General features: G+C 61.4%; 1 protein-coding gene across 1 annotated transcript; it reads right to left on the bottom strand.

Moving 5' to 3' along the window:
• Window positions 1-4,749: 4,749 nt before the first annotated feature.
• LOC109365936 (zinc finger protein 628-like) lies at window positions 4,750-10,411 on the bottom strand. The gene is given in 2 exon segments (XM_019612723.2): window positions 4,750-5,722; window positions 5,724-10,411. Coding segments are annotated over 2 exon segments (4,110 nt in total). The 5' UTR covers window positions 9,660-10,411; the 3' UTR covers window positions 4,750-5,548.
• Window positions 10,412-10,417: the final 6 nt, after the last annotated feature.

The following is a 10,417-nucleotide window of genomic DNA, read 5'->3' as shown; positions in this document are numbered from 1 at the left end:
AGCACCCGGCGTGCAGCAGCTCCACGCGCCCCGCACAGCGCCCGGGGCCCCCAGCCAGGCGCAGCGGGAATGAGACTGAGGAATGCCATTGGGTATGGGGCCACCAGCACCACCAGGACCCCCCGCCACCCACCGTGTGCTCTGGGACTTGCTGGGACCCGCTGGGAATCTGATGGGACTGAGTGGGATGTGCTGAAACCCACAGGGACCCCTGCTCTGGGGTTCCCTCTGAGTTCCCACTGGGAACCGTTGGGACCCTCTGGGAATTTCTGGGACCCCACGTGCTCTGGGACCTACTGGAACCCACTGGGAACCGTTGGGACCCTCTGGGAATTTCTGGGACCCCCACGTGCTCTGGGACCTACTGGAACCCACTGGGAACCGTTGGGACCCACTGGGAATTTCTGGGATCCCCACGTGCTCTGGGACCTACTGGAACCCACTGGGAACTGTTGGGACCCACTGGGAATTTCTGGGACCCCCACGTGCTCTGGGACCTACTGGAACCCACTGGGAACTGTTGGGACCCACTGGGAATTTCTGGGATCCCCACGTGCTCTGGGATCTGTTAAGCTGACCAGCTGGGACCTACTAGGAACTGTTGGGTCCTACTGGCAACCCTGCATGCTCTGGGACCCTGGGACCTGCTGGGACCCACTGGGATCTGCTGGGACCACTGCGTGCTCTGGGATCAACTGGGATGTGCTGGGAACTGATGGGACCCTCTGGGAATTCCTGGGACCCCTGCATACTCTGAGATCTGTTAAGATCAGCTGGGACCTATAGGAACTCTGTGATCTGCGGAGACTGCCTGAGACCTACTGGGATGTGCTGGAACCCACAGGGACCTACTGGGAACTGCTGGGATCTTTCCATGCTCTGGGACCCATTGGGACCTGCTGGGACCTGGGACCCATTGAAAATGGCTGGTACCCTCCCATGCTCTGGGACCCACCAAGATTTAGCGGGACCCACAGGGAACCACTGGGAGCCACTGGGAGTCACTGGGGCCACTATGTGCTCTGGGACCCATTCGGACCTACTGGAACCTGGTGGGACTTGCTGGGACCCACTGGGATTTTCTGAAACCCATTGAGAACCACTGGAACTCACTGGGACTTGTTGGGACCTACTTGGACCACTGAGTACACTGGGACATTCTGAGACCCACTGGGATCTACTGGGATCTATTGGAAATTCCTGGGATCTACTGGGATTTACTGGGATCTTCAGTAGCTGGGACTGTTGTGTACTTTGGGATACACTGGGCTCATGTGCATACACCAGGCCCTACTGGGACCTAGTGGGACCTACTAGAGCCCACTGGGATGCAGTGGCAGTGACAGGGATGCCGTGGGGCAGGGACCCTCAACCCAGCCCTGTGCCAGTACCTGTGCCAGGGAAGGCCAGCAGCCCCACTGGAGACGAGAGAGGAACTGAGGGGAGGCTTCACCTGGCCAAGCCCCTCCAAGACCCCCAGGATGGGGCCATGGGGCCACAAGGGGCTTGGAACCAGGGGTCCTACCCAGGGTGCAGCACCCAGCACCCAGAGCCCAGCAACCAGCAACCAGTGCCCCATTCCAGTGACCCATGACCACCGTCATCCCAGTGCCATTCCCAGTGCCCCATAACCAGTTCCATTCCCACTGTCCCATCCCCACTGCCATTCCCAGTGCCCCATAACCAGTTCCATTCCCACTGTCCCATCCCCACTGCCATTCCCAGTGCCTCATAACCAGTTCCATTCCCACTGTCCATCCCCACTGCCATTCCCAGTGCCTCATAACCAGTTCCATTCCCACTGTCCCATCCCCAGTGCCCCATAATCAGTTCCATTCCCAGTGCTCCACAACCACTGTCCCATGACCAATTCCCAGTGCCATTCCCAGTGTCCTGATCTCAGTGCCATTCCCAGTTCCCCAAGACCAGATCCATTCCCAGTGCTTCACGACCTGTGCTCCATGACCAATGTCCCATACCCACTGCCCCATAACCAGTTCCCTTCCCAGTGTCCCAATCCCAGCATCATTCCCATTGCTTCATTCCCACTGCCATACCCAGTGTCCCAATCCCAGCATCATTCCCATTGCTTCATTCCCACTGCCATACCCACTGTCCCAATCCCAGTGCCATTCCCAATGCCCCATGATGAATTCCATTCTCAGTGCCATTCCCAGTGTCCCATTATCCCATTCCCACTGCCCAGTGACCCTTGACCAGTTCCTAATAAGCATTTATCAGCGCCCCATTCCCAGTCCCGTTCTCAGTTCCTCATGACCAGTGCTTAATGCCCAATACCCGTCCAGTGTTCAGCAATCACAGACCACTGCTATCTGCCCCATAAGCAGTGCCCCACGCCCAGTGTCCATTTCCCTTCCCAGTGTTCGGTTCCCTTCCCACCACAGAACACCCAGTGCCCTGCCCCGTGCACCCACAGCCTTCCCAGTACCCACAGCCCAGAGTCTAGCACCCAGCACAGCTTGCAGTGCCCACTGCAGCACTACCACAGTACCCCATGCAGTGCCCGGTGCCCCATGCGGTGCTTCATGCAGAGCCCAGACCCCTGATGCGCCCAGAATCTTTGCAGCACCCCTGCAATGCCCAACACAGTGCAGTTTCCCCTGCTGTGTGCAGTGTCCTCGCAGTAATCCTGCAGCGCACAGCCTCACTGCATTGCCCGGGGCAGTGCCCTCCCCTTTGCAGTGCCCAGTCTCTTACAATGCCCACTCCATGCTCAGTCCCCATGCAGTGCCTGTGCAGTGTCCAGTGCAGAGTCCAGCTTGCCTGCAGTGTCCATGTGGTGTCTGCCGTAGAGGGCGGCCCCATGCAGTGGTGCAGTGCCCACAAGACATAGAGAGCAGTGCCCATGTAGTGCTCAAAGCAGTGCCCCTGCTCTGCCCAGTGCACACCTCTGCTGTGCCAACTGCAGTAATCATGCGAAGCTCAGTGCGGCGCTCAGAGAAGCACCCACGCAGAGCTGATGGAAATGCCCATACAGTGTCCAATGCAGTGCCCGTGCAGTACCCACGCCGTGTCAAACGCAGTGCCCATGAAATGCACACTGCAGCACCCCTGCAGTGCAGTGCCCATGCGGTGCTCGAACGCTGTCCGGCACAGTGCCCATGTGGGGTCCACAGAGTGCCCACGAGGTGCCAAATGCATTGCTGAGAGCAATTCTCATGCAGTGCCCATGCAGTGCCCAGCACAGTGCCTACGCAGTGCCCGTGCAGTGCATGTGAGAGCAATGCCCACGCAGTGCCCGTGCAGTGCACAGCACAGCACTCCGCTCCCCTTGCAGTTCCCACACCGTATGCAGGATATACCCACGCCATAGCCATGCCATCTCCATGCAGTGCCGTGCAGTGCCATGCAGCGCGTGCAGTGCAGCGCCGGGTGCTCACCCAGCAGCAGCAGGGTCGGGGCCATTGCGTGTGCTGGTGCAGGATGGAGGAGGCCCGGATGGAGGCGGCGAGGCCAGGGATGACTCAGTGCAGCCGCTCGCTCCCCCCCTTGGCTAGGATGGAGGGGGCTGGAGGTAGGGGGCACGGGATAACCCTGCGGTGGGACATCTGGTCTGCATGTGGGGTCCTGCTATGGGGTCTCTTGGGCGCTGCCCCATTAACCAAGGCCCCGAGGGGAGTCCTCGGAGGATGAGGGTTAATGCTGGGGGGGGTTGGGTTAACACGTGCAGGCGCCCACGCACCCGCGTGGCACTGGCGGGGGGTGGGGGAGGGACGGGGCTGCACGTGGCCGTGGGGTCGGGGCCGCGTGTGAGCGGCTGCACACGTGCACGGGAGACATTGCAAGTCTGCAGGCACACGCACACACACGGCAGCCACTGTGTGCTGGGGGGAAAGGGGAGCACTGGGAGCATACTGGGGGGCACTGGGAGATGTATTGGGGACAGTTGGAGCATACTGGGAGACGCGGGGAGCATTTTAGGGGACACTGAGGTATACTGGGGGCCATAATGGGGGAAGCTGGAAGCATTTTGGGGGGGACAGTGAGATCAGACTGGGGGCATTCCAGGGGACAGTGGGGATATGCTGGGACAACACTGGGGTATTCAGGGACCATACTAGGGGACTCTGAGGACCTACTGGGGTATACTGGGGGTCATACTGGGGGACACTGGAGGCAATAATGGGATCAGACTGGGGGCATTCTGGGACTATAATGGGATATACAGAGGCCATACTGGTGTATGCTGGTACCATATTGGGGAAATACACGGGGACACTGGGCCATACTGGGGGACATGAGGTATACTGTGGGCATTCCGGGGCATGCTGGGATTATATTGATTTTTACTGGGAACATACCGGAGGGGGCCCAAGGGCCATACTGGGGGCATGCTGCGGGTATATTGGAAGACACGGGGGCACACTGGGGGCACCGGCGGCTATACTGGTGTTTAGTGGGGGCATTCTGAGGGACAGCGGGGTCAGACTGGGCTGTGCAGGGGCTACACTGGGGTACAGCGGTAACACTGGGAACATGCTGAGGGTCACACGTACCGTACTGGGCCGCACTGGGCTGTACTGGGGGCATACTGGACCCAGCGGGGTTGTACCGCCGACACCAGACGCTCCGTTCCCCCCTCCCGATGAGCAGCCACGCTCCGGCCCACCCCCTCTCCCCTCCCAACCCGCCCATCACCTACTGCGCAAGCGCCTCCCGCTGCTTCCGCCTCTGTCGAGACCCCGCCCCCGCGGCGGCCAATGGGGTTCGCCCATTCCACCCGCGCCGGAAGGAGGAAGTGCGCGCCGGGACGCCCCGTTTATTAATCCGGCCCGGGCGGAAACCGTGCTACATCTGTTCCGCCCCCCCCGGCTCCCGCACCCCATTGCTCACCGGCCCGCAGTGCTGTTCGCCCCTACGCTGTTGTGGCCATGAAGCGACTAAGGGGTGGCCTATAAGTGGCAGTGGAGTCCTGTAGGGTGCTGTGGTGGCCATAAGGTGGTTATGGGGTGGGTGTGGTGGCCAAGAGGTGGATACAGCGTGGCCATGAGGTGCTACAAGATTGGTGTGACAGCCACTGGGTGGCCATGGGGTGCTGTGGTAGCCATAAGGTAGCTATGGGATGGGTGTGGTGGCCATGAGACAGACAAGAGATGGTCTCTGGGGGGTTTAGGGTAGCGGTGGTGGCCATAAAATGTCCAGGAGGTGGCTATGGAGTCCAGTAAGGTGGTCATAAGGCAGCTATGGGGTGTCTGTGGTGGCCATGAGATGGTCATGTGGTGCTGTGGGATGTTTGTGGTGGCCAACAGTTGGCTCTGGAGTCCTGTAGAGTGGCTGTGGTGGCCATAAGGTGGCCAGCAGGTGCTGTGGGATGTCTATAGCGATCCTACAGCATCCAACAGATGGTCATTGTGGGATGGCTGCAGTGGCCATAAGATGGCTAAGAGGCAGCCATGGGATGGACAGGAAATGCTATGAGATGGCTGCAGTGGCTACAAGGTGGCCGGCAGGGGACCATGGGATGTTGTGGGGTGGCTGCAATGGCCCTAAGGTGTTCATAGGATCCTTAGAGGAGAGCATGGGGTAGCTATAGTGGTTGTAGCAGCTGTGGGGGGCCACATGGAGGCCTCTGGATGGCCCTGGGGCAGCCACTGTGTTGCCGTAGAGGCCATGTGGTCACTGTGGGGGCCATAGGGCGTCCATGGGAGCCGGTGGCATGGCTGTGGGGTCTATGTTCCCCCTCAGAAGGTATGCACAAGCTGCGCCCCTGGCAGCACCTGCACCCCCTGCACAACTGGCAGGTGGGGGGTCGGGGAGCCAGGGAGCAGCTGCACCACAGCAGGACCCTCACTAACTCCCCCCTGCCGAGGCTCCCCACGTAGGACCAGGACTTTTGGGGGTGCCGGGGTGGGCACTGGAGACTGGTCACTGGAGCCCCGCAGCACCAGGACACTGCGAAGCCCTTCAGATGTCTGCAGCACACCCAGCCCTATGGCCGGTTCTGGGCCTCCCTGCACCAGCAGCACCTCTGGGCCCGCTGGAAGCGACACCCCGGAGGATAGAGGGGCTGGTTGGGCTCCCGATGGGGGCTGTAAGTGGACTGGGGGCACCTCCAGTGTCTGGAGCTGGATGTTGGGCACCTCGGTGGTCTGGAGATGGATGTTGGGCACCTCCACAGCTTGGAGCTGGACACTGGTCACCTCAGTGGTCTGGAGATGGACATCGGGCACCTCCACAGTCTCAAGATGAACGTCAGGTACCTCCATGGTCTCAAGGTGGACACTGGGCACCTCGGTGGCTTCGAGATGGACGCTGGCCATATCAGTAGCTTGGAGGTGGATGCTGGGCACTTCTGACGTCTCCAGATGGACGTTGGCCACCTCTGTGGCTTGGAGCTGGACATTGGCCACCTCTGTGGCTTGGAGATTGATGTTGGGCACTTCGGTGGACTCAACATGGAGATTGGTCACCTCTGTGCCTTGGAGATGAGTGTTGGCCACATCGTTGGCTGGGAGATGAACACTGGCCATCTCAGTGGCTTGGAGCTGAATGTTGGCCATCTCAGTGGCTTGGAGATGGACGCTGGGCACCTCCGTGGTCTCAAGATGGACACTGGGCACCTCCATGGTTTCAAGATGGACATCGGGTACGTCCGTGGTCTCAAGACGGACATTTGTTACGTCCGTGTTTTGGAGCTGGATGTTGGGCACCTCAGTGGCCTGCAGCTGAACACTGGTCACCTCTGTGGTCTGGAGCTGCACGTTGGGCACCTCAGTGGCCTGGAGCTGGATGTTGGTCACTTCTGACGATTGTGGCAAGGTTTGCAGCTGAACGTTTGTCACTTCAGTGGCTTCCAGCTCAACATTGGTGACATCTGTGGACTGTGGCAGGGCTTGCAGCTGGATGTTTGTGACCTCCAAGGGATGCGGCAAGGCTTGGAGCTGGACATTGGTCACCTCACCAGCTTGCAGCTGGATGTTGGTGACCTCAGAGGGTTGTGACAGAGCTTGGAGATGGACATTTGTCACCTCAGCAGCCTGCAGCTCAATGTTGGTGACATCTGAGGGCTGTGGAAGAGCTTGCATCTGGACATCTGCTACCTCAGTAGCTTGCATCTGGATGTTGGTGACATCCGTGGGTTGTGGCAGGGCTTGCAGCTGGACATTTGTCACCTCAGTGGCTTGGAGCTGAATGTTGGTGACATCTGTGGGTTGTGGCAGGGCTTGCAGCTGGACATTCGTCACATCAGTAGCTTGGAGCGGAACGCTGGTGACATCTGTGGGTTGTGGCAGCGCCTGCAACTGGACATTTGTCACCTCATTGGCCTGCAGCCTGACAGCCGCCCCCTCCACCGCTGCCTGTCCCTGCGGGATGCCTGCTGGGTGCAGGGGTTGCTCGGGGAGGCCCTGCAGAACGAGGATACCGGTCCCCGTCCCCTGTGGGACAGCCGTGACTGCCTGTAGCCGCAACGTGGGCAGCGTGGTCCCCGCGCTGGGCACAAGCAGAAGGCTCTGCCCGGGGGTCGGGGACTCCCCTTGGTGTTTGGGAGCAGGCTGGGAAGCTGTGGGGAGCAGGATGAGCTTCTGTGGGGCCGGTGGAGGGCTGGGGATGAGCTGGAGGCCCTGCGGCGTCTGCAGCAGCAGGAAGGTGTGGGCATCAGGAGCCGTCACCTCCAGGCTGAGGGCAGCCTGCAGGACGGGGCCGTCGCGCTGCGGTGTCGGGACAGGGCGAGGGGACCCTTTGGGGCCAGCTGCGTGGGTGCGGAGGTGCCGCTGGAGGTAGGAGGCCATGACAAAGGCTTTGGGGCAGAGGGGACACTGGTGGGGCCGGGCGCTGGAGTGGGTGCGTTGGTGGAGCTGGAGGTTGGAGGAATGGGTGAAGGTTTTGCCGCAGTGGGAACAGGCATAGGGCCGCTCGCCCGTGTGGGTGCGCTGGTGTTGGCGGAGGTTGGAGGTCTGGGTGAAGGCCTTGCCACAGATGGGGCAGGCGTGAGGCCGCTCGCCTGTGTGCAGCTGCCGGTGGCGGCGGAGGCAGGAGGTGTTCTTGAAGGCCTTGGGGCAGTCGGGACAGGCGTAGGGCCGCTCGCCAGTGTGCAGCCGCAGGTGGTACTGGTAGTGCGAGGACCACTTGAAGGTGAGGCCGCACTCGGCGCACTTGAAGGCACGCAGCCCCGTGTGCACCCGCTGGTGGATGGCGAGCAGTGAGGAGCGCTTGAAGGCCTTGGGGCACTCGGAGCACTTGTAGGGCCGTTCGCCCGTGTGGTCCCGCATGTGGTAACGCAACCCCGACGAGCCCTTGAAGGCTTTGCCACACTCGGTGCACTGGTAGGGACGCTCCGACGGTACCGAGGTCGGGGTTGGGGTCGCCGGAGGAGGATGCGGTGTTTCCGCCGAGTGACCCCGCTGGTGGCCCAGCAGCCCAGCCAGCTGCCCGAAGCTCCTGTGGCACTGCGAGCACTTGTAGGGCCGTTCAGCACCGTGGCTGTGCCTGTGCCGCGCCAACCCTGAGCTGTTCTTGAAGGTCTTGCCACAGGTGGGGCAGCGATGGGTGGCCGTTGCGGTGACGTCCCCTGGTGTTGCTGGCTGTGCGTGGCTGCGTTGGTGGCTCAGCAGCTGCTCCTGGCTGGGGAAAGCCAGGTGGCACTCAGCGCACTTCCACAGCATCTCCACCGCCTCCAGGAGCAGTGGTGGTGGGGACAGCTGGGACGGGGACAGCGGGGATGGCAACAACGGGGATGCGGCATGGCTCTGCAGATGCTTCTGCAAGCAGGCATCTGAGACAAAGGCTTTGGGGCAAGTCGGGCACTTGTGGGACCGGGTGCTGGAGTGGGTTCGCTGATGGAGGAGGAGGTTGGAAGAATGAGTGAAGGTCTTGGAGCAATGGGAACAGGCGTAGGGCCGCTCTCCTGTGTGGGTGCGCTGGTGTTGGCGGAGGTTGGTGGATTGGGTGAAGGCCTTGCCGCAGGCGGAGCAGACGTAGGGCCGCTCGCCTGTGTGGATGTGGCGGTGGCGGCGGAGGCTGGAGGAGTTCTTGAAGGCTTTGGGGCAGGAGGTGCACTTGTAGGGCCGCTCACCCGTATGCTGCCGCAGGTGGTACTGGTAGTGCGAGGACCACTTGAAGGCCAGCCCACACAGCGCGCACTTGAAGGCGCGCAGCCCTGTGTGCACGCTCTGGTGGATCTGCAGCAGCGACGAGCGTTTGAAGGCTTTGGGACACTCGGAGCATTTGTAGGGCCGCTCGCCCGTGTGGCTGCGCTGGTGGTAGAGCAGCGCCGAGGAGCCCTTGAAGGCTTTGGGGCACTCAGAGCACTTGTAGGGCCGTTCACCCGTGTGGGTGCGCTGGTGGTGGACGAGGCGTGAGGACCATCTGAAGGCTTTGCCACACTCCAAGCACTCGTAAGGGTGTTCCCCGGTACTTGGCGCTGCTCGGCCCGCAGCCAGCTCCAGCTGCTGAGCACCCACCATAGCTGCTGCCCTGCGGGGACACAGGGTGTGATGGGGACACGCACATACATGAGACGAGGGCTGACCCCAGGGACACGACCCAGGAGAGAACCCCAGGGTAATGGGGATGCAGACAAGGACTGGTCCTGAGAGAAGGACAGCACCCAGCAGATGGGACAAGATGCAGGGAAGGACACAGGAAGATGAGCACAAGACCCAGGAGATGGGGAGTGACCCCAAGAGACAGAGGTCCATGGGGTGGGGGAAAGAACCCAGGGGAGGGCCCCAAAGTAATGGGGCTGGTGACAGAACTCAAGGAAAGACTCTCCAGGAGGACAGGGATGGGATCAAGGCCTGGCCCAAAAAGAAAGATGGAGGCCAGCGGATGTGGACAGGAGGCACAACTGGACACAGGAAGGAACCCAGGGGACAGCGTGGAGCGGGCACAACCACGAGCCTGGTAGGAGACAGGGAACGAAGCCCAGGAGAGGGGGACGTGACAGAGGAGATGGGAACAAGATGCAGGAAAGGATCCCAAGGTAATGGGGTCCGGGACAAGGCCAGTCCTGACAGAAGGATGGAGCCCAGGCGATGGGGACAGGGTCTGTTTGGGCTACAGGGACCGCCTCCGGGATATGGGAACAAGGTCGTGGATAAGGGACTGGGGACAGAACCCCAAAGTAACGGAAATGGAAAGAAATGGAGGTAGAGCACGGACATGAGGACCAACACGTGGAGGCGGGGGATGGGGACAAGACCTGGCCCGGACACTGGGAAGACGGGAATCGGGCAAGGCCTGACCTCAACAGAAGGATGGGACCCAGGGGGCAGGGACAGGGCCCAGCTGGGCTACAGGGACTGACCCTGGGGAACGGGGAGAAGGTCAGCGCCTGGGGCGGCTCACAACGGATGGGGACGGAGCCGGGGGGAGGAGGTCAGGGCCGGGCCCGAATGATGGACAGAGCGCAGAGGACGGCGCCAGGGCCCGGGGGGCGCGGCCAGCCATGGGGGCG

The sequence above is a fragment of the Meleagris gallopavo genome, chromosome 1, assembly GCF_000146605.3.
Source record: "Meleagris gallopavo isolate NT-WF06-2002-E0010 breed Aviagen turkey brand Nicholas breeding stock chromosome 1, Turkey_5.1, whole genome shotgun sequence".
NCBI classification, from domain to species: domain Eukaryota; kingdom Metazoa; phylum Chordata; class Aves; order Galliformes; family Phasianidae; genus Meleagris; species Meleagris gallopavo.
Note: the sequence above shows the minus strand (reverse complement) of the source record. Positions and strands in the feature narration are given on the sequence as shown.